The sequence below is a fragment of the Punica granatum genome, chromosome 1 (genome assembly GCF_007655135.1).
Source record: "Punica granatum isolate Tunisia-2019 chromosome 1, ASM765513v2, whole genome shotgun sequence".
Lineage (NCBI taxonomy): Eukaryota > Viridiplantae > Streptophyta > Magnoliopsida > Myrtales > Lythraceae > Punica > Punica granatum.
Genome location: NC_045127.1, coordinates 3,132,487 through 3,155,715, shown reverse-complemented (window position 1 = coordinate 3,155,715; position 23,229 = coordinate 3,132,487). Strand labels below are relative to the sequence as shown.

At 39.6% G+C, this 23,229-nt stretch overlaps 2 protein-coding genes across 6 annotated transcripts; one reads left to right on the top strand and one right to left on the bottom strand.

Annotated features, from left to right (window-relative positions):
- The first annotated feature begins 4,557 nt into the window (after positions 1-4,557).
- Positions 4,558-17,997, top strand: LOC116214663 (alpha,alpha-trehalose-phosphate synthase [UDP-forming] 1-like). Of its 5 annotated transcripts, none has more exons than XR_004158309.1 (18): positions 4,558-4,977; positions 8,647-9,095; positions 9,309-9,406; positions 9,585-9,973; positions 10,318-10,432; positions 10,530-10,631; positions 12,108-12,258; positions 12,890-12,978; positions 13,535-13,583; positions 14,230-14,330; positions 14,852-15,039; positions 15,471-15,588; positions 16,037-16,213; positions 16,295-16,417; positions 16,523-16,588; positions 16,710-16,840; positions 16,959-17,057; positions 17,190-17,997. XR_004158309.1 is itself a non-coding variant. In XM_031550075.1 (18 exons), the coding sequence occupies exons 2-18, from the start codon at positions 8,714-8,716 to the stop codon at positions 17,577-17,579; spliced, it is 2,790 nt and encodes a 929-aa protein (XP_031405935.1). In that variant the 5' UTR covers positions 4,559-4,977; positions 8,647-8,713; the 3' UTR covers positions 17,580-17,997. The 5 variants fall into 5 exon arrangements, 4 of the variants coding, with proteins under 4 accessions (XP_031405959.1, XP_031405935.1, XP_031405950.1 ...); XM_031550075.1 differs by having other exon boundaries at positions 4,559-4,977; positions 16,501-16,588; XM_031550090.1 differs by lacking the exon at positions 4,558-4,977 and adding an exon at positions 7,014-7,036 and having other exon boundaries at positions 16,501-16,588.
- Positions 17,998-18,352: 355 nt separating this feature from the next.
- LOC116214687 (trifunctional UDP-glucose 4,6-dehydratase/UDP-4-keto-6-deoxy-D-glucose 3,5-epimerase/UDP-4-keto-L-rhamnose-reductase RHM1) lies at positions 18,353-21,935 on the bottom strand. Its single transcript, XM_031550112.1, has 3 exons — positions 21,780-21,935; positions 19,469-21,050; positions 18,353-19,126 (listed from the first exon to the last, which is right to left on the bottom strand). The coding sequence occupies exons 2-3, from the start codon at positions 21,035-21,037 to the stop codon at positions 18,683-18,685; spliced, it is 2,013 nt and encodes a 670-aa protein (XP_031405972.1). The 5' UTR covers positions 21,038-21,050; positions 21,780-21,935; the 3' UTR covers positions 18,353-18,682.
- Between the last annotated feature and the right edge of the window lie 1,294 nt (positions 21,936-23,229).

Sequence of the window (23,229 nt, the reverse complement as noted above, 5' to 3'; positions counted from 1 at the left end):
CGGCTGGTGCATACGGAGAATGTTAAAACTTCTTGTTCGGCTGTTCAGTTATTGCATTAATATTATGATCGACTCATCCGACTTTTTAAGATCGTATGGATCACGAGTTCCTCGTGAGCAAAAGGTGTATAATATATAGTCTTATGACTTCATTAATTATATTACCATCGCAAAACAGCTTCTACATCATATCATATGATTATTTGTATATGCAAAGTGTACGCTAATGACCAATAATTACAAAATGCAAATAATTAATTAATATGCTCTCACGTGATGGCCATGCATGCTGATGGGACAATATATATATTATTAAGAAATCTTTTAAGTGGTTGCCTACGTAATCACGTCTCCATGATCGTCCAGCTTTAAGCTTCGTGGGGTACAATAAATTAATCATTTTACTGTATTTGCTTGTCGAATGGTCGAATCTACCTAATATATACTTCTTAATTTGGTTTAACTTTACCACTTTTTTTTTAATAGAGGAGAGACATATAAACTAATATAACGAAATAAAAAATTAAATAATCAATTAAAGGGTATTAGTAGCGGAGGTTTCGAGTTCGATCTTCATCAGTGAAATTTATGTATCTTTTTTTTTTTACTTTGTTATTTCCATTCTTATAGTGGACCACACTTTTTTATAATCGAAAGGACACCGATCACTGGGATAATTAAACCTGTAACTTTTTAGTTGACAGACGCATGCATACGACGCTGTCTTACATTCTCTTTTATAATTTAACTTTACGTTTTAAAGAGAAATCTTTGTCGCACAGTCGATGATATTCGTGCACCATGAAAATAATTTATTTTTATATGGCATGTTTTTTTGTTGTCAGGTTGATATTCGAAAGTTGCGGTGGAGGATTAAACACCATGGAAAAAGTAAACATCACAAGCATAATCTTTTATGCATGCAATACAGGGTGGCTTATCTGTTATGTGGCTCCATGCAATGTCAAGGGCCATCACCCAAAAGTGCAGGCTCGAATTGATCTGGATTTGCCGAACCTTGCTTGAAGAGGATATGAAAATCTCGTATCAGATCTCGTTGGATAACTGATGTAGAATTCGAATTTTATCAATTTCCTTATTTTTGCATTGATCCTGTCTTTGTTGCGTTTCAGAATATCGAAATTCAAGTAATTGGTATTTGTTCCGATTTGTGGTAGTTTCGGGACGAAATCTGTCCACGGTATCTTTTTGAGTCATGTGTAACATCGTAGTCTAGGCGGATTCATTTTCTTATTAAAAGTGGGGGCCAAGTTATATCTTAAATATCTTTTTGCTCAAATGTAAGATGTAAATCCATTTATTTTTTGTTCAGGGGAAAATATTCAATATTTTTTTGTCCGAGATAAATCCATTTATTTTTTGTTTAAGGGAAGATATTCTACGAGAAATAATATTTTTATCCGGATTATTTTTTGGGCTGTCTTTTCAAGCAAGAGATAAAATGGGAAATAGCCTAAAAATTCACATAATTTCCCTAAATTCCTCAATTTACCAACTTTTCAAATTTTAACTTGAAAAATCAAATAATTTACCTCCATTTTCACCATCTACCAATCCGTTAACTTTGACTTTAACGGTCTTGACATGGCCATTAACTCCGCCTATTTGGCGGACGGAAATCCACGTGGAAAAGGAGAGAGGTCCTTTTAACCTAAAAAATCAAATAGTTTGAAATTTTTTTCCAATTTACCAACATATCAAAAATTCCCTCTCCTCTCTCTCTCTTTCCTCTCTCATCTCTCTCGGCTCTCTCTCATCTCTCTCGGCTCTCTTTCCTATTTTTCTCCTCTCTCTTATCTCTCTCTCATCTTTTTCTCTCTTCGCTCTCTCGACTCACTCTCGTCACTCTCTCCCGACTCTCTCTCCTCTCGATCTCATTTATTTCTCTCTCCTCTCTCCTGACTTTCTCTCCTCTCTCTCATCTCTCTCCCCCATTTCTCTTTGATCTCACTCTCATCTCTCTTTGATCTCACTCTCATCTCTCTATATTCTCTATCTCTCTCTCCTCTCCCTCCTCTCTCTCTTCGCTCTCTCGACTCACTCTCGTCACTCTCTCCCGACTCTCTCTCCTCTCGATCTCATTTATTTCTCTCTCCTCTCTCCTGACTTTCTCTCCTCTCTCTCATCTCTCTCCCCCATTTCTCTTTGATCTCACTCTCATCTCTCTTTGATCTCACTCTCATCTCTCTCTCTATTCTCTATCTCTCTATCTCTCTCTCTCTCTCCTATCCTCTGAGAGATGAGAGAGACGAGAGAGATGAACGAGAGAGGAGAGAGAGCCAGGAGAGAGGAGAGAGAGAGTCTGGAGAGAGGTAAGAGAGAGGAGAGAGAGAGAGAGAGGAGAGGAGAGGGAGAGAGAAAGAGAGAGGAGTAGAGTAGAGAGAGCAGAGAGAAAGGAGAGTGAATTGAGAGAGGCGGAGAGGAGAAATAGCCAAGGGAGAGAGGGGAGAGAGTAGGGAGAGAGATGAGAGTGAGAAGAGAGGAGAGAGAGAGTCTGGAGAGAGGTAAGAGAGAGAAGGGTGAGTCGAGAGAGTAAAGAGAAAGAAAGGGGGTACAAAGATGAGAAAGAGAGGATAGTGAGTTGAGAGAGAGCAGAGAGAGAGGATAGTGAATCGAGAGAGGGAGAGAGAAGAAAGAGCCGAGAGAGAGAGAGGAGAGAGTATGGAGAGAGATGAGAGCATAGGGAGAAAGATGAGAGCGAGAAGAGACTCGAGAGAGAGAGTAGAGTCAGGAGAGAGAGGAGAGAGAAAGAGATGAGAGTAGAGAGAGTTGAGAAAGCCGAGAGAGAGAGAGGAGAGAGATGAGAGATAGTTGAGGAGAGAGTCGGGAGAGAGAATTTTTGATATGTTGGTAGATCGAGGAAAAATTTCAAACTATTTAATTTTTTAGGTTAAAAGGACCTCTTTTTTTCCATGTGGACTTCCGTCCGCCACATTAGGCAGAGTTAGCGTCCACGTTAGCATCGTTAAAGCAAAAGTTAATGGATTGGTAGATGGGAGAAATGGAGAGAAACGTTTTGATTTTTCAAGTCAAAATATGAAAAGTTGGTAGATTGAGGAATTTAGGGAAATTATGTGAATTTGTAGGCTATTTCCCGAAGGTAAAATATGTGGATGAAGTATTTATGCAGGTTGTGCTTCTAAGGTGATTGCCTCAAGACTGGGCTCAATCCAATTTTGATTATCTGACTCTCGAACATTGCTAATAGCATGCTTTGCCAATAACATGCTTTGATACCTATCAAAAATAAATAAATAAATAATATAGCATGCTTTGATGACTTTTTTTTTTGGGTTGGGGCGGCGGGTTTGGAACATGCACCGTTGAATTGGCTCGTGTTTGTTGAAATAAAATTTAGTTGGTCACTTTCTCAGTATTATATTATGTTAAACGTTTTTTTGGGTAAATTATGTTAAATGATTGCTACATATATATTTATCTATTTCTCTTATATTGGAGAGGAGTTTAACTATATGATTTTTTCTCTTTTTGCTCATATACCAGTAGTTTTATTAATTGAGAGCTTTGTTCTTATGTGCACCTCCATGCCAAGAAATTCAAATGACCCGACTAATTTAGTTTAAACCGTGTCGATTCACTAAGTATTAAAACTCTTTTAATGTTAATTTTTTATATTCACAAGATTCGAATTTGAGATATTATTTAAAAGGAATAAGCGTCAATCAATTTGAATTAATTCAGTTCGTAATTGAGAGCCCTCTAATTATGAGTATAATTAAAAAAGTTTGGTGTGCATCATGGTATTCAAATTTTCAATAGGCTCCTGATTAATCCAGTCTAGTCGGATTGGTCCATTAAAAGATATAAAATTTTTAATGCGAATGTTATCAATTCAGAATACTTAAATCCGAGACTTTATTTAAGAGGAACAAATGAAAAATCATTAGAATCAATTGGTATATAAAAAAAATTAGAATAATAGCTACCCATAATATCCACTTTTCACCTCTCATTTCCCTCTCTCTCTCTCTCTCTCTCTCCCGGGGGAATCCTCTCCTTCACTCCCTCTCTCCCCCCCTCCATCCAAACAGTATGGAAAATTAATTAGTAATCTTTAATTAATCAATATTTTTAACGATAGTTTTACATGTGAAATTATTTTTAATAAATGTTACCAGTTTTTATCTTAATATTTATTGTAATATAGACTCATATTTCAGCTCATCGTATTAATTTAAAAACCTATCCTATAATTTTTATTTTGTCTTACCAATTCGTATTTTGATTCGTCAAATTAATCTTCAAAAATCCGCGTATAGCGTGGGATGCATCTTGTGTGTAGCGACAATCGCTTGCAACTGTTGTATTATGTGGAAAAACTTTGATCAATTGCAAAAGGAAATTTTTTTTCTTTTGGATGGAATAATTTACACAGAAAGAGGAATTATTTTCGTTTACAAGAGGAAATATTTGTTTTTTTAAGAATTTATATATATATGTATTATTGAAATTGAACGAAATTCAAAAGGAAGGGCAGGGGAACAAATTCCCTCCAAATGATTGGGCACGAACAAAGCAAAACCCCGATCAGTCCTCTTCTCTCTCTCTCTCTCTCTCTCTCTCTATTCCCCGCCAGAAAGCAAAGACTGACTGGAACCGTGTCTGCCATTTCATCTCTCACGCTTCCCCTCACCCCTCCCTCTCAGTCTCTCAGATTCCTTCCCTTCATCACTCCCCACCTCTCTCCCTCTCTCTACATTTCTCTCTCTCTCTCTCTCTCTCTCTCTCTCTCTAGAGTCTCGCAGCCGCCGGTGCTCGAACGATCGCCGATTTTCTTACCGTCGATCAGCTGAATAGGGAGCATTCGCTGCGTCCAGTTCGTCGGCGGCTTCAGTTGTTTCGAATGCATTAATTGGATGTCACGTTGCTGACTCTGTTAACCGTTGGCAGATTGTTCGAGAGATCAACCGCCGAGAACGAGCTTCAGATCGGCAGGTTCGTTTCGTCTCCGTCGTCTCTTTGAGTTTGAATATGTGCATGGATTTCTGATCAGGAGTTCCTCGCGAGAAATTGCTCTTAGCACTTTTGCTCTGTTCTCGAAAGTCGAAGACTAAAAAATATTAGTCAACTCAATCTGGACCTGTTAAAGTCTGCGGTGATTCGGCTTAGTTTTATTTATCCTTTCTTTTTATCATTGTTTTTTATTTGCCTCAAGTAGCGCCATGACTCATACAACACACCTACATGCTATGCATTTTCTGGTTAACGAAATCTGTGGTCGGCTTTGCCGAACTACTTTGATTTGCTCTTTGATATCCTGCGGCGCGCGTGCTGTTTTAGTTTCTCTTGATCAAACCTGTCAATGATTCGATTCAATCCACAGAGATTGCTTTGAGAATAGTCATGACAACATCATAAAGAAATTTGAATTCCTGTGCTCTTTTGCTTTGCAATCTTAGATGCAAAAAGCACACAGAGTTGTTAAATCTAACTTTAGGTGTAAGTAGGATGATGTATAATAAGTTCATCTTAGATCTGGATTCCAGAACATTGCTCGGAATTGGTACAGAGAATACGGTATTATCAACTAGTGCTGGCCTCAATGAAATATCGTATCCGACGAATTACTTCTATGCCATCAGTTTTTGACACCTCAAGTTCGTGTAGATGGTTCCATATCTGCAGAAAACATGGAAAGAAAGTCAGATTTTACCTCAATATTGCTCTGCATGGCAAAGGTCAGGCATGCTTTTTGCCATGAATCGATCAGTAACTTTTCCTTCTAAAGCCTTTCCCTTCCCCACCTCAATTGGGGTCTGATATATCTATATGCTAGAATGTTGTTGTCAAATAGGCCATGAATTTTTTGTTGTGATCCTGAAGTTGGTCTCAATGCTCCGAACTCAGAATCTCTGTAGGATTCGTGGTATTATTGGGTCGATTACCAACTCATTCGGTAAAGCAACTCTGAATTGTTTCAGAATTTTGTTTTTTCCAAATGTCTTTAGTTTTTACCTCGTACCACCTTAAATAACTCTCTATTTTTTCGAGTCTGTAAATATTGCTGTGAAGTTCTTTGGGCCTGACTTAGATGCTTTGGAGTTCTCAAGAGTGTTGGGGAGTGTCTACGGGTGGAAGATTGCCTCTCCACTCAGATTCACAGTCGAGATGCCTGCCTTAAAACTTGGTGTTCGCATTCCATACTCTCTTATAGCGTGGGATTATCACATCAAACACTGATATAATCGCCAGAGAAATATGAATGACCCTTTGGCATGCAAACTTGTTAGTAAAATCAATTAGGGTGCGTTTGAATTCAGAGTTAAAGTAACTTTGATTTTAATTTTGATTTTAATTGTGGAAAATGACAAATGAGATGTGATTATAAATTTGACTTGGAAAACGTATATTTTTGTTGTGTAGTTTGTTGAGTTAAAGTTAAAGTTAAAATTTTTGACTTGAAAAATATGTGTTTTTGTTGTGTAGTGTATTAAGTTAAAGTTAAAAGTTAGAGTTCTTGAATCCAAACAAGACCTTAAAATCGTGATGCAATAATGGCTGATGTCAAATCTCCAATAGCCACAGTGTAATGCGAAATTGTCGGTAAGAGAACTGGAAAAGGTCACGCAGGAATTTGTCATTGGTCTCTCAGTGTGCTAGCTAGAGAAAATTTCAGCAAAATTTTTGAACCCAAATGGAGAAAATAAGAACAAAAGGTTCCGCCAACTTTGTTTGCTCCGTTTGGTTGACTACAGGCAACAATAATGCTGTCGCTATCCTTGGAGATCCCACAGATTAGATGGTGCAAGATCTTCTTGGATCTAATCAAATGATGTTGCTCCTCTGTCTGGTCGGGTCAGAAATCAGAACAATCTACTGAGTGGTGGGAAGCCTACATGCTTTCCTATACCTATCCTCTGACCCGTTTCTGATATTCATAACATATAATGAGCTCACGAGCTATGAGCCCCTAGTCTGGAACTCCGTACCTCTGAGAGCAGTAATACCAACTCAACTTGCAGCGTGCATTCGAGTCTCTTCTGTCAATATCTGGGTGAGTGTTGCCGTTGCATCCTTTGGGCCTCTCGTCCAATTGCTCACATGTCTACTGGTGCTTTCTGAAACTTTGGCTTTTCCTTTCTCTTTCCAAGTCCACAGATCTCCCTCTCGCCTTTCACCTCCTCAAGGGAGATATTTTACTATTTGCATCATAAAAAGATACTTTCACATCTTATTGTCATCCACACGAAGAATTTCCCTTGCTCCGTGGAACGATACATGTAATGTTTGCTTGCTAGTTGCTATGCTGTTTGTGCTCCTCGATGGTTTTTCTGGAGTGAATTTGCTGTGATAGAAATCCGACAATAGTGAAGGAGCTGTCTTGGGTACGCGATCCAAGATAAATCCCGTAAGAGGGAGGCGCTCTTGAATCTGTTTTGATTTCTTCCTCAGCCCAGAAGTCTAGAACTCTCATTCGTGGCCTCATCGTTACATAATATCATAATATTACTAAATTATATGAATATAATTATCTGTTACATCAACATGTGAGTTTAGTTGCTAAATAGCCCGCAGAATAAAAGATCCGATATGTTACGTTGCCATCACTTCGGGCAGCTCTCACTCTCGTGGCGGTCTCTCTCTCTCTCTCTCTCTCTCTCTCACTATTTTGTTCCTTTTCTTTATTTGTGTGTTTTGGCCTCTGGGTGGAAGTGAAGTTAACAACTTTTCCTTAGCTTTTCATTTGGTGTCACCTGCATGGGTGTGAAGCTTTTATGTACTCTGTGAAGCTTACACGAGGATTCTGTTTCTCTCCTCTCTGTCTCTCTGTCTCTCTCTCTCTCGCTCGCTCAATAGCAGCGCTCTTCATTTCTGAATCTTGAATATCTTCACCTCTCTCTCTCTCTCTCTCTCTCTCTCTCTCTCTCTCTCTTTCCCCGCCATTCTCCTTGTATTTTTGTCTGATCGGATAGCATATCGGATGAAACACATCACGAAAAAAAGAACTAGGCTTCCCTTCCTTGGGGGCTCTGGCGCTATTTCATAGGCGACTCCAAAGGTGGGGTTTTGATGCTTTCTCTTGCTCTGATGATTCGCATGGGGGGTGGGGATTCTCGGCAAAAACGGAACTTTGCTCGCTGTTGAACCTTGCTGACGGTTCTTTCTTTTTCAGTTGACAGCGATCGGCCTCTCAGTATCTTACAATTATGGACAAGACAACCCCTGATTGCACATTTCATTTTCTGCTTCTTTTTCCTTGAATTCTGACTTTCTGGGATAATTATGGGCGTCCATTTATTGTGAACGTCAATATACTAAATTTCGCGGTTCAATCAGCACGAATATGGTAGACCCCCGATTGCAGTGCCTAATGCATTCTGTGGATCCCATTTTCTCTGTTATCTCCTCTTCTGCTCCTCTGTCATTTTGTTTTCTTGTTGATTTTATCTTCCTTTTTATGCTTTCTTTCTAAAGATGGTTGTTTTTTTAGCTGCTCAGGATATGTTTTTATCCTTAAAACGGCAGTAAATGTCCTGTCCTGTTACTTGTACAGCAAAATATTACTTATATTCGTTTTTGGCATCTCTGTGGAGGAAGATTCTGCTTTTCTTATTAGCTGCATTTTGCTTACTGAAAGCTTAATTCCGGTTGAACAAAATGTAGGACATTCAATTGCTTTGAAGTACAGACGTCATAAGGCCTGCCTAAGATCGAATTCTAAAGGGAGCGTATGCCTGGAAACAAGTACAACACCAATTCTGCTCATATTCCCACTCGTGTAGGACGGCTCTTGAGGGAAAGGGAGCTCAGGAAGAGCAGCAAGGCTTCTCAGTCTAATGAGGCAGGCGATGGTAACAAGGGCCCAGAACTCTTTGAGCACGAATTTCAACTGAGAGAAGGCGAAAGAGCGGGGGCTTCCTATGAGGAACAATTCTCGGGGGCAGCCATCGCTGCGAGGGCACTCATCGAAGGCAGCGAAAGGCAGGATGGGAGGCCCTTTAGACAGAGACTCTTGGTTGTGGCTAATAGGCTACCAGTATCTGCGGTCAGACGGGGTGAAGACTCCTGGTCGCTGGAGATGAGTGCTGGTGGTCTAGTCACCGCTCTTCTGGGTAAGCTACTGTATATAACAAGTTATTGTTATTGGTTTTAAATTTTTTGCTCATGTTTCTTTCTTTTCAATTTGAGAGAGAGCTCATCTTCTTGATATTTCGTGGGTGCTTCGTTATACTTATGAATTTATCATTCCCACTCTTTTCCTGATATTCGAATTTGATAGTCTTGTTACACTTGAAAAGGAACTGACAGAATTGGGTCTCTTGAAGGTGTGAAGGAGTTTGAGGCAAGATGGATCGGATGGGCTGGTGTTAATGTCCCAGATGAGATTGGGCAGAGGGCCCTTACTAAAGCTTTGGCTGAGAAGGTACTCCAATTTTCTACCATGCCCAGGCTTTTGCTGTCATTTTAGTGGACCCATTGAGCTATATATGCATGTATATAGGTATATAAAGTTTATCTTCCAGAAGATACTTAGAGTTTCTCTTTGGTGTTTACCACATGACAAAGCTGAACTTGGTTATCCTGATAATTTGTTTTCGCAGAGGTGTATACCCGTGTTCCTTGATGAGGACATTGTCCATCAATATTATAATGGCTATTGCAACAATATCTTATGGCCTCTCTTTCATTACCTTGGACTTCCACAAGAGGATCGTCTTGCCACCACTAGGAGTTTCCAATCTCAGTTTGCTGCATACAAGAAAGCAAATCAAATGTTTGCTGATGTGGTAAACAAGCACTATGAAGAAGACGATGTGGTTTGGTGCCATGATTATCATCTCATGTTTCTTCCGAAATGTCTTAAAGAGTACAACCGCAACATGAAAGTTGGCTGGTTTCTCCATACACCCTTCCCATCCTCTGAAATACACAGGACACTGCCATCCCGATCAGAGCTACTGCGTTCAGTTCTTGCTGCTGATTTAGTTGGGTAAAGCTTCTATTGCATTTGGCTCCAATGGTTGTTATATTGTCTCTGCTCAAGCTTGAACTCATAATGCATTGCATCAGAAATCTTTGAAAATAATAGCTGGCAGTCTTTGAATAGGAGAGGAAATATATATATATATATATTCGCATTTGCATAGCTGCATGAGTTCCAGATAATGCATATTAACTGAGTACCACATGCTACGAGTTCTTGAGAAGAATATCTGTATCTCTTGGCGAAATGAAGAATAACATCTGTTATTTATTAATTTATATTTTGTTGCAACTATTCGATTTCGTACTTATTTTGTTAAAACTAATAGCTCGGTATGACTTTCTTTGCAGTTTTCATACCTATGACTATGCTAGGCATTTTGTGAGCGCTTGTACTCGTATCCTTGGACTTGAGGGTACACCTGAAGGGGTTGAGGACCAAGGGAGGCTTACTAGAGTGGCTGCTGTATGTCTTAAAGGAACAATGGAATAAATCTAGCCTTTTATACAGTGTGTTGAAAGCAGGTTTTTGATCTGGTTCTTTAATGTACTTGAAATTTCAGTTCCCTATCGGGATAGATGCTGACCGGTTCAGACGAGCTCTTGAGACTCAGGATGTTCAGAAGCATATTAAAGAACTGAAAGATAGGTTTGCTGGCCGAAAGGTATATTTCTGTCCTATGTATCAGGACCTAAATTTTTATTATCTTTGTTCTGTAATTCTTTTTCTTTATTATTGCAGCATATATATGCACTGGTAAAAAATAATGATCCATATATTCATATTGAAGTGTTTATTAAGAAGTCCTTTCCGCCTTTTTGTATGGATCTAGTGTCTTCAATATAGTAATTTCTCCACAGATGAAGTGCTGCTGAAACTGATTCCCTTGCTTTTATTCCTATTCATTAAAAATCTGAGAGCCTGTATTTTTCTCTAGAAGGCAAGTAATCCAAGTCTTTAGCTTTAAAGAAGTCAGAAAGTGATGAAGCAGCAAGTTCATAGTTCTCCTCTACAACTCCTAGGCCCCAAACCCACACCTTGTGGCAGCAGCAGGATAGATATTAAAAGCCGTCTTAATAAAACTTTTAGTATTCTACTTGCAGTCTTATCTGACGCAACTCATTATGAGGTCACTTCAGCTTCTTATTAATAGTTGTAGTCTGCTTATCCCTGGAACCAATTCATGCTACTACTTCTAACTTTAAGTCTCTTATGGTTTGAATTACCTATCCTGATAGTGCGATATACCAGGTCTCGTCTTTTTTTAGTTAAGGTGATAAGAGATGGTTTGCTTTTTTGCAGTAACTAATGCATTTCGAATGGCTTAGTCCAGAGTAGGTTGAACATAGTGTTTTGAGCTTTTGGTCCTCGAATAGGTGAAGTAGCTAGACTCCTTGAATTTCTGCAGATCAGGTCACTGGGAATCTTTCTTGAATTCTTGCATATTGGATCACTGGGAATTTCTTGCTTTGCTGATTTTCATGTTTTAAGTGTACGGTTTGTAACCCCTGTTGCTAACCTCCTCCTTTGTCATGATGAGTTATCCAGTTTGGTTATCTATGAATTAACATGTAGTAGAAGTCAATTGAATATCCTTTACTGGTTTTAACAAGAAGCACTTGTGATATCCTGTTTTTTTTGCTATAAAAAGCTTCATAAGGGACACAATTATACAGAAGTTGTTCAGAGAGAATGGCAACTGGGGATTTTGAGTTCAGAAAGATAATCTGACCGTCACAATGGAAGTAAATGAGAAACAACATAGAGAAATAGAAGTAATTTTATTTAGTTTAAGTTGTGCTGTATGTTCTTGAGTATAGCATGCATTCATATAGAAGTTTTACCTCTGTCCCAGCTTCTCTCTGTTGTGCATTTTTAAATAAGCATAAAGTCTCACTTAGTTATTGATCCACAACAAACTAGTCCTAGGTCATCACTAACTATGCATGTCATATTGATTGGCAACAAAATGAACACCTCATAACATTTTAGGCGTGCAATCTTCTAGCTATCACACATGTTGTAAGTATTTCCTTTCTAATTATCCCATGAGGCTGATTGGTGATTATTCATTGGCTCTAGTTTTGTTGGTCGACTATATGTGCAAATCTTAATTTCATTATGATATCTCACTTGGCAGGTTATGTTGGGCGTTGATCGGCTTGACATGATTAAAGGAATTCCTCAGAAGATACTGGCATTTGAGAAATTTCTTGAAGAAAATCGTGATTGGCATGACAAAGTTGTTTTGCTGCAAATTGCAGTGCCGACGAGAACAGATGTGCCTGAATGTACGGTTTTATCTCGCTTTCCTTGAACTTCACTATAACTTCTTAAAGAGTGCTAGCCATCAGTGCAGTCAGTATCCTCATGGAACAAGGACTGTTGCCTATTTTTATCATTCTAATTTAGAGAGCTTGATGTGTGTAGCATATCAGATTGCTTGCTTTAGGTTCTCAAAGGTGCAGGTTTTTCCACCTCTGAGAAATGAATCTTTTAACCTAGAGTGAAGATTTCTGTAGCCTCCAGCTATCTGTTCCTGGAAATTTTCCATTTTTTACACATCAATTATTAGAGAGAATAAAGGCAACTGATGTAAAAGCAATGCAACCTGGAGTAAAGACATTGTCTGGAAGAATTATTGCCGCTCTAAATTTTAAGTATCCTAAATTTTCTTTAAACATAGCATTCTCTTCTTCTGAAGCGTACATTCTCTTAGTGATTTCTCTAATAGAGCTTGAGTTTATCTGTCAGTTGGACTTGCTGAGTTCTTATAGCTTCAAGGGTAGTTGTTTTAATTGTTCTAGCCTGAGCAATTTATAGTTCTCATAGCTTCAATGCTGTTTCCTAATGTTCTTGCCAGAACCATTGGCTAGGTTGCTACTTGCTAGTCTTTTTCTTATAATTAGTGTTTTTTCTCAGATCAGAAACTCACAAGCCAGGTTCATGAAATTGTTGGACGTATCAACGGAAGGTTTGGAACCTTGACTGCAGTTCCAATACATCACCTGGTAATTATTATTATTATTTTTAATATTTATTTTCCTGATATTTACTTTCCTGTTATTGGAGTTTTGAAGAGTGACCATCAAACTATTTTCAACATCTTATTTGGCTGACGACGTAACACTGTTGAAGATGATAGAGCTGCAAGCATGAATATCTCACGTATTCCTTATTCATCATACTTGTTTAGCATGTTTTAATTTCTTTTAGTGGGCTGAACCACAGACATTATAAAATTTTTGGGCTCCGAAGCCAGGAACACATGCCATTTGATCCTGTTAATAATGGAGCTGGAAAAACTCCCAAAAGTTTGTCAGTCATTACTACTCAGTATATTTATTGAGGCCAATATTAAGGTTTTTCCACTGTCTGTTTGTCCTAAATCAACACGATCATGTCCTATGCTTCAAATTTAAAAATGACTGGATACTAAGAATCACGTTCATTTTTGGAGGCCTAATCATCATGTTTGTGCTATTTTTATTCTGAATTTCTTCATCTGGTTGTTGTGACACTTTTGCTTTGCGAATTGTCTTAGGATATTGTTTTTTCTCTCTGCAGGATCGATCTCTCGACTTTTACAAGCTGTGCGCACTATATGCTGTTACTGGTAAAGAATTTCATATGATCAGACTTTTCATTTCCAAAGTATCTTTCTTTCTATCTACATTACAAGAAATATGCAACTGCATGCTTTATTGTTCTACAGAAACTGTTGTTTTTCTCTGAGTTTCTCTAAGCTAATAATCTTGGCAGAACTTTTTTCATTCCCTGTCTTCTGAAGGTTTCATAATGCAATTTCTATGTACTGTATTTAATGGAAAGCCAATGGTAGGTTATATTTGCATTTGGTGGATGAGGTGAATGACCAAATATGCAGATGCCTTCTGCTAAAAATGAAGCCTTATTATGACTTTGCAATTAATTAAGCATGTAAATATGAATTGTTTATGCTTATAAGTGATACGGTTTACAGGTTAAGATGACGAGCCCTTACAGCTGACTGCTTTTTTTTTTTTTTAGTGATAATGATAGAAGAATCTGCTGAGAAACAACTAGAACATGCAGAGAAATACATTTAGAGTAAGAGTCTCAAAAGAAAATCTCACTCCTAAGAAAGAGAGAGGGAGTAAACACAGGGAAACAGTCCATTGTGTTGGACAAGGAAATCCACACGAATTGAGTATTAATAAGGCCAGACATGGCGCCATTTGTGCGGAAGTCATTGTTGACACTAACTTTATTTTTTCTTTCAGATGTTGCACTTGTCACTTCACTGAGGGATGGAATGAATCTCGTGAGTTATGAGTTTGTGGCATGCCAAGATTCCAAGAAAGGGGTTCTGATTCTAAGTGAAATAAGTCCTTGACCCTTAACTTCTGTGATCCATTAATATCTGTGCTCCTTTGGATGATTTGTTCTGCAATCTGTATGTAGTTTTATAGTACAATTTCAACATAGGGCTGTAAGGGTATAATGAAAGCTGTGAAGATTATCCTTTGGAAAATTATTGCTGAAGATGTTTCTACGCATGAGTCTTTTTGAATCTTCTGGAAGTATTTATTACATGCATAGTACAGCTTTCTGATTTTGCTGCAGCCATTGATCTTATTGATTTTGCTGACAAATACTACTCCACTGCTAATGCGATAAAGTAATTTATCTTTTTTGGGATGAGATCGCTTAGATCAACTACTGTATTCGTGTTAGTCATTAACTAATGCTTTCTTTCCCAAGATTTGGAAGGTTTAAAAAGCTGATAACAGTTAATATTAGTTTGAGGAGTATCTCTGGGGGTGCACCAGTTTTTGACATCAATATCTTATTCTCTTGCTAATATTTTATTTAACTTTTGACATAGTTTATTCCTCTTTGCAGTTTGCTGGAGCTGCACAGTCTTTAGGTGCCGGTGCAATCCTGATAAATCCTTGGAACATAACAGAGGTTGCTGCTTCCATAGCTCAAGCTTTAAATATGCCAGCTGAAGAGAGGGAAAAGCGACATCAACATAATTTTAATCACGTGACAAGACATACTGCTCAAGAATGGGCGGAAACTTTTGTCAGGTGCGCACATAATGGCATTGCAGAACTGAAAATCAGTCTGAACTAGAAGACCTTAGCTCCTTATAGTTTTCATTCTGTTAATGAAATGACTAGCTGCTTCTAGATGCGGGCTATGTAAGTAATCTGGATGCCAGCTGTGGGCTATGTAAGAATTATCATTTTACTGAGACGGTTCATCTTAGAAGAGCTTACTGATAGTCTGACTTGCCAAACTTAAGATGGCTGTCTATTGTCTGTGACTGAACCTTGTAACCTGCCATCTTGAAGTCACAACATCACCTGCTTCCAAAGCCTTTTGGGTGATAAGTGGTGATTCGTCTGAGTGATGGTGCATCTATTTGCTTTAGCATCATCATCTTACAGTACCATATGAGACTCCATGGTAAATGCTATTTAATGGATTACTATAATTCAAAATGCATTGGTTGCAGTGAATTGAATGATACAGTGGTCGAAACCCAGCTAAGAACAAGACAAGTTCCACCTCCACTTCCTGCCGGAGATGCCATCCAACGTTATCTGCAGTCCACTAATCGGTTGCTGATACTGGTATGTTTTACCTAATCTTCTTAAAATACTATCTGACACTGATACCTCCTCCATCTTGAAACTGATGGTAGATTTGAGTGAAGTTCCCATTGGACTAATTCAGCTTGCTATGAGAATTAAATGTAACCTGCTTTGTCTCCCACTCCCAACCATGGAAAAGTTTGACTTCTCTGTTATGGAACTTTCATTGTGGATCTTGCAAACACAGTGCGATCAATGATGAACTTGGGTGAATTTAAGTTGCCATATTTCAAGCTCTGCATTCCACAGCTAATCTGCATGTGCATATAATACATTCAAATAGCAAGTTTGGTCGGGCTTTGACGCTTGTGTTTCACCCCCAAAAATATATATATATTATTATGTAAAATGCAGTCAACAACCTAAGCTTTATGGTCAAATTGTGTTCTTTCTCTTATCCTTGTATCTTTAATTGGTTTCAATTCAGGGATTTAATGCAACTTTAACTGAGCCAGTGGACACCCCTGGTCAAAGAGGCGATCAGATCAAAGAAATGGATCTCAAGTTGCACCCTGAACTTAAAGAACCCTTGACAGCACTATGTAGCGATCCAAAGACAACAGTTGTAGTCCTTAGTGGAAGTAACAGAAGTGTCTTAGATGATGTACTCAAGTTTCTTCTAAATGTTCTATTTCCTCATTTTTTTACACTTGCCTCGTTTGACTAACTACCTTCCTTTGATCAGAATTTTGGCGATTACAACATGTGGTTAGCAGCTGAGAACGGGATGTTTCTTCGCCTAACGAAGGGAGAGTGGATGACTACAATGCCCGAACACCTAAACATGGAATGGGTCGACAGTGTAAAGGTGCTTATCATGAAACTTGCATTCCCTGTTTATACTTATTATCTTAGCTTCTGAATTTTTAAGATGCCGATGTCATGTTTCAGCATGTATTTGAGTATTTCACAGAAAGAACTCCAAGGTCGCACATTGAACTCCGTGAGACCTCACTTTTATGGAACTACAAGTATGCCGGTATGCAACTTACTCTCAAGGCTCCTTTTCTCTTCCTATTATATCCTTTCATTCTCTCATCCACAGCACTCGGTCCATATACCTCTTTTTATTAACATAGATAATATTCTAATGGTTCTAGATGTTGAATTTGGAAGACTACAAGCAAGAGATATGTTGCAGCATCTTTGGACAGGCCCAATATCCAATGCATCTGTCGATGTTGTCCAGGGAAGCCGATCAGTTGAGGTTCGAGCAGTCGGTGTAACAAAAGTGAGCCCCCCTGTGATTGTCCTTGTTTTACTTAATATCATTTCTCCTTCTACCGAAGTCTACCGGGTGTTAAAGCCGAACATCCTCGTTGCTTATGTAAGATGCTGAATACTTTCAGGGAGCGGCTATAGACCGAATTTTGGGTGAGATAGTTCACAGCAAATCTCTGACTGCTCCAATAGATTATGTCCTCTGCATTGGCCATTTCCTTGGAAAGGTAAACATTCACTTGATTTGGAGGCGACTGTTTCCTTTTTACTCAGAGAAAAGGAGCCTTTAAATTTGCATGCTCGGACATTTCTCAGGGATTATAAACCAAAAAATTTGAGCATAAGTTTTCCTTTCCTAGGATGAAGACGTCTACACATTTTTCGAGCCAGAGCTCCCTTCCGATGCTCTGGGGATTGCTAGGACCAAGGCCTCTGAAGGAATGAACTCCCTTCTTGAGAGGAGACCATCTTTGAAGCTCCCCACAGGCAAGAGCGGGTCGAAGTCATCTAATAACCCTCGGGCGCAGCGCCCCTTGCCAAACCCAGAGAAGAGAACAACCGCCAATAACAGCTCTGGGAGTGGGAAGCGCTCATCACCTGAGAAGATATCCTGGAACGTGCTGGACCTCAAAGGAGAGAACTACTTCTCCTGCGCCGTGGGTCGAACCCGAACCAATGCCCGCTACTTGCTCAATTCCTCTGACAATGTAGTCCTCTTATTGAAGGAACTAGCCGGTGCATCTTCATGAGAGCTTCCGCCATCCTCGGTTTTCGCAACCAATAAAAAGGACAGGGAAACATCCCTCCACACAGAGGGACTGAGTTTGAAGTTACGAGTTGGATGTTGCAAGAGTAGTAGGAGGCTTGCTGCCCTCAACAGTTCATAGGGCCAAGTTTCAGAGTTTCGAAGGTATGACAACGAGGCAAAGAAAGAAGATCATTTTGTTCTCTCATCCCTTTTCACATGATATTGTGAATACAGCTAGTCCTCTTTCTGCTACTGATTTTACTTTCAACTCTCTCTCTCTCTCTCGTTGCCCCCTCTCTTCCGATCCCATTCTTGGATTATTGAAATCCGAATTGAATGTCATGTCCAGAATTTCCTGGTATGAAATACACCTCAAAATTGCGATTCTTAATGATGCAATCCATCAGCAAATAGAGCTATACTCAGAAACTTTATTGGTTGAATTCTTTATCTGCTGCTGATTCCGGCATGGACTATGAGTTAAGACCTCGACCCGTCTCTGATTGGACAAAATACAGAGGCTAGAAACAGGAATATTCCCACTTAGATCTATGATCTAATTCTGAATTCTTGGACTATGCTGGGTGTGAAAAGGCATTATTATGTTCCAATAAACAACCCCTGCAGGTCAATGTCAATTGTAAAAATTATACGGGCCTTGACCCGGCAGACATTCAGGTGGAATTCTCTGACGGCTCTGGTCATGATAGCTTGAATGGCGATGATTTACCCGCTCCAGTGCAAGTCAATAAGAGCCATTCAACAAAGAACAAATAAAAACGTTCATAAATTAAGAATTTCAATTTTATTCGAATAAATCAACATCTTACGTTTACCGAACAAAACAAAAAGAAGCATTTTACCTAAGTACAAGCTAATGCTCATCCTCTCTCTCCCAATGGCAGTCGATGACAGTAGAATGAAGGGATAATAATGGGGTGTTAAAATACTTTTAACCCTGTAGAAAGCTCGTAAAATCTCCTGTGAAATGGCTAATGCAACCACGTTATAACCAACCCTCCCAATAAGACAGTGTAACATGACCCAGACCAAGAAAATTCGTACCCGAAGAAAAAAAATTTTAAGTACCAGGGTTAACTCTCCTTAAGTCATCTTGTTCGGTTCGAAAACGTACTTGATCAGCGACTCCTTGATCGGCAGCAACTCTGGAAACTCGCTCTTCAGCTTGGTCGCGTCCATCTCGTTGTTGCTCCTAGGGGCGACAATCACCTTTGCCTGCTCCTCCAGGGTGAAGTTGGCCCACTTGAAGTCAGGGTCAATGTAGGCCTTGTACATCTCGAGGATTTCATTGTGGCTAACGACCCCTGGGTTCGTGAAGTTCCATATCCCTCTCAGGTTCCTCTTTGCCATCTCGATTGAGATTGGGAGGAGCTCTTCCAGAATGGTCATGCTGTTTGGGATGTTGACCACCTTGTTGTAGCGGGAGATCTTGGTGATGAAGTTGCGTGGGTTGTTGAGGTCCGAAGATATCGGCATTCGAACTCGCAGAGTGCAGACATTGTCGTACTCCTTCAATAGCTCTTCAACCTGCTCAGGAAAAGTGTAAATGTTGAGGAGGTTATTTTTGCTTCGGAGAAGAGTGATCTCATTCTTCATCTCGCCTTGTAATAAAATAATTTCAGTTTAAGAATTCTTTCTGATTTGAGAAGTGAGAATTAAACGTAAACTGATTTCTAATCAATTGTAGTAGAACTCAGAGGAAAAGAAAGGGGAGTAGAAAAATTCAAAAAACTATGATACTCGAAATCCTATAAATTCAGATTTGGATATTTCCATTCTTTTTGAGAAAGTAATGCCAATTTCCCCGGCCAGTAAGCACATTAAAGGCATGATTAAAAAGCACAGAAAAGAAGTTAGAAGTTCTATTACCATGGCCTTAGTCTTGGAGTAGAAAGAGCCGGTGAAGTTGGGCTTATCTTCCTCTTTAAAGCCAATCCCAGAGCCCTCAGGGTGTTGAGCATCATACTCAAAAATACAACCCGTGGCGAAGTTCATCATCAGAAGCCCGTGCTCCTGACACACACCAGCCAAGGTCAAGGTTCCAGCAACATTTGCGCGGATAGTTTCAGTCTTGTGGGACTCACACCAATCAACATTGGGCCTTCCAGTGACACCAGCAGCATTGAAGACATGGGTCGGCTTAATGCTCTGAATATCTGCGACGAGCTGTGACCTGTTCTCTAGACGCCCCTTTCCATACTCATATGGGATTCCCTGCTTCTCACACAGTTGACCAAGCAGACCTCCAATCCAACCAGTCCTCCCATATATAAGAAACTTTAAGGATGGCTTCGAGGGAGAACTGTTGCCTTTAGAAGGTGGGACCACCATTCGTGTCTGATTGGGGCCTGACTCAAAGGATGGGGATTTCCCTTCCTCAGACCCATCAAAGTGTCTCTCAATCCCACCTGGCATCATAAGCATCCTAGGATGAGGGAGCAATGCCCCTGAAACATCGCCCCACCAGTCTGGATTGTTGATGTACCACTCCATGGTCTTCTTCAACCCTTCTTCCCATATAGTCCGCTCAGACCAACCTAGGTCTTTCAGCTTCTGGTCATCCAGAAAGTACCTCTGGTCATTGAAAGGCCTATTCTCCACAAATTTGATGCTGGTCTCTGGGTCCATGTTAAAGAGCTTGCATATGTCTTTTGCTACATCAATGACTCGCCTTTCCTTCTTTGTCCCGATGTTGTAGACATGTCCCACCTCTCCCCTGTGAAGAATGCATTCGAATGCCTCAGCGACATCCTCACAGTAGAGGTAACTCCGTACGTTGGATCCATCTCCATGGATCGGGAGAGGCTTCCCTCTCATGGCCAAGAGGATGAACTTGGGGATCAACTTCTCAGGAAACTGATTTGGCCCGTAAACATTGTTTCCACGGGTCGTTATCACTGGCAACCCGTAAGACCTACCATATGCCATGACGAGCATTTCAGCTCCAGCCTTCGTAGCAGAGTATGGGTTGGTGGGTAGGAGTTGAGAAGCTTCATGGTTTCCCACTACAGCATCTTCCTCTGTTTCTCCGTAGACTTCATCCGTACTAACATGGATGAATCGCCTAATCTGCCCAGTCACCTTGCAGGCTTCAAGAAGCACGTGTGTGCCATAGATGTTGTTCTTGGTAAACTCAAAGCTGTTGCCAAATGAATTGTCAACATGCGTTTGTGCAGCAAAGTGCATTATCGTGTCAATGGATTCAGTAATCAGGAGGTAGTTGACAAGATCAGCACTGCCAATGTCTCCCTTCACAAACTTGAAGTTGGGGCAGGATTGAGAAGGAATCAGGTTTTTCAAGTTCGAGCAGTAATCAAGCTTGTCAAGCACGACAATCTTGTATTCAGGATAGCTACGAACAAGGCGGTTCGCGACATGAGATGCGATGAACCCAGCAGCCCCAGTGATGAGAATATTCTTCGGAGTATAATTAGCCATATTAAAGCAGCTCCTACAAATGGAAAAATCACCAAATCGACGTCAGATCCTTGATTAAATGCAACTTATCCAACAAAATCCATCGTGAAAGATACAAATAAAAAAGATAAATATATATATATATATCCATCAACATATATTTCTCGGCATCGAGACACGTAGAAGTTGAAAATGCATCAGATCAGGCTTGGATCATTGCCATTTCCATTCCAGCTTACGTCATCAATCTACTCGAAACAGTGTACAGACCATGACGACGATGTAAATCAGTAGCGTATTACTACATATAATATCAGCTACGTATTCAAAGGATTAGATCCTAAACAACACAATTACAACAAAAAATGCTCATCGTTGCTTGCAGTTTTATCGTAGCTGCTGCTGCAGGGGAAGATTAATTTCCACTAACACACGGATCAAACCAAAACCAAAAGCAACATTCAGATCTCACCGCAGGTTCCTCGAAACTACCAAATCTCACGTATAACCGAACAGAACGAGCTCATCTCACCACTCCTCGCAGATCGAATCAGATTTTATCATAAAAATATGCAGCAAAACGACGACATGCTCAACGGGACGAAATCGCTGCACAGATCTAACAAGATCGAAGCTGGAGCTAGATCTCGAACGAGCTTCAATCAATGCGCAATCCGCGAAAAGCAACAAGAAATTCAAGCGCAGAGCAGAGAATGACAGTGTAAGCTGCAGAGAAATGGAACAGGAGCTGATCGAAACTCACAGGTCAGATTCAGATCAAACTCCTCCGTACGTACGGACAATTCGGACAAGATGATGGAAATGGGGAAGACGCAGATTTGAGCTGAGGAGAGAAAATTGTAAGACCGCTCCCTTCTCAATAGCTCTCTTCTTCCCGTTTATATATATATATATATATATATATGTGTGTGTGTGTGTGTGTAGGGAGCCACGCGTTTGGGGAATTTCACCGAGACAGTTAAGGGACGCCATTGGATTCGGCGAATTGACGCATATGCCCCCGGGAAATGCCGTAATTGCGCCGAGGGGTTACGCGGCTGGTGGCACCGGCAGCCGCCGTTTGGGAAGTGATTGTGGTGCCGGTTGACTGGGCGGGTGAACTTGGCATTCCGCGAACGCGCGCTAGTCTTTCTCCATACGGTGGCGATCGCCAGCTGCCAAGATCACGTTGCTGTGCCACGTGTCGTAAAATGGTTGGATGGACTTTCCAAAGCTTGCGAAAGTAACTAGTGATAATTTTCCATAATAATAATATAAGAAGCGTTTTCATTTGAAAAGTGTTGGCATCAGATCTGATGACGGCGACGATGGCGGTGCTAATAGCATTGATGGACAGGGGGAGTTGAGCGGAGTCCTCCTGAAATTCGATGCTGTATGGGAATTTATACGTCCATCTGCCCTTCCTCTTCGTCGCGGAATTTAAGTGAATCAATTTTTTCAAGAAAAATCTTATTAAAATCAACTTGCACACTTATCAAATTAACAAAAACCTAATTTTATTGCGCAAATCCCAATTTCCTTCAGCATTCTCATTTCACTGCCTAATGTCGTTTCATTGAAGCATATTGACTTTTAAAGCATATTCATCCCATAGATGAATTAGTTCCAAGAGAATTTGTCCAACTGTAAAATTCGAATATACACCCTCTATTTAGTTTTATCATATTCATCTCGTTCACTCTTATGTTGTATCATCTCCCTTGTTATTTATCAATTTGTACTTTTTTTCGATATAAGTTTTGTAAATTTTTGAATGCTCAATGTTAGATCTCAAATGATAAACAATGGAGAGCGAATGCGAACGTAGTAAAGTTGGATTAGTTCGTTACTTTGGCTTAGCTCAGAGAGGAAGAGAAAGAGGAAATATTGTGATGTTGTCCATGTTTTTTTTTTTGTTCTTCAATTCTCTCTATTTTTTGTTTCTATTTTTTGACCTTTTTGGATTTTTTTTATTTTCAATAAAATAAAAATTTGTTGATGCCTCATTTATGTTGTATCCACAAGGATCTAACTCAGCATTTTTAATGGAATAGTTAACGGAAGAATGAAAAGAGATAAACAATGAATGGTATAGGATGAAAATATATAAAAATAATAATAATAATGACGAAAATAGAAAAGTAATTAAATATAGATGACTAAATATGTAGTTTTCCCTAGCCTAATACTATGAATTTTTGTTTTATTGATAT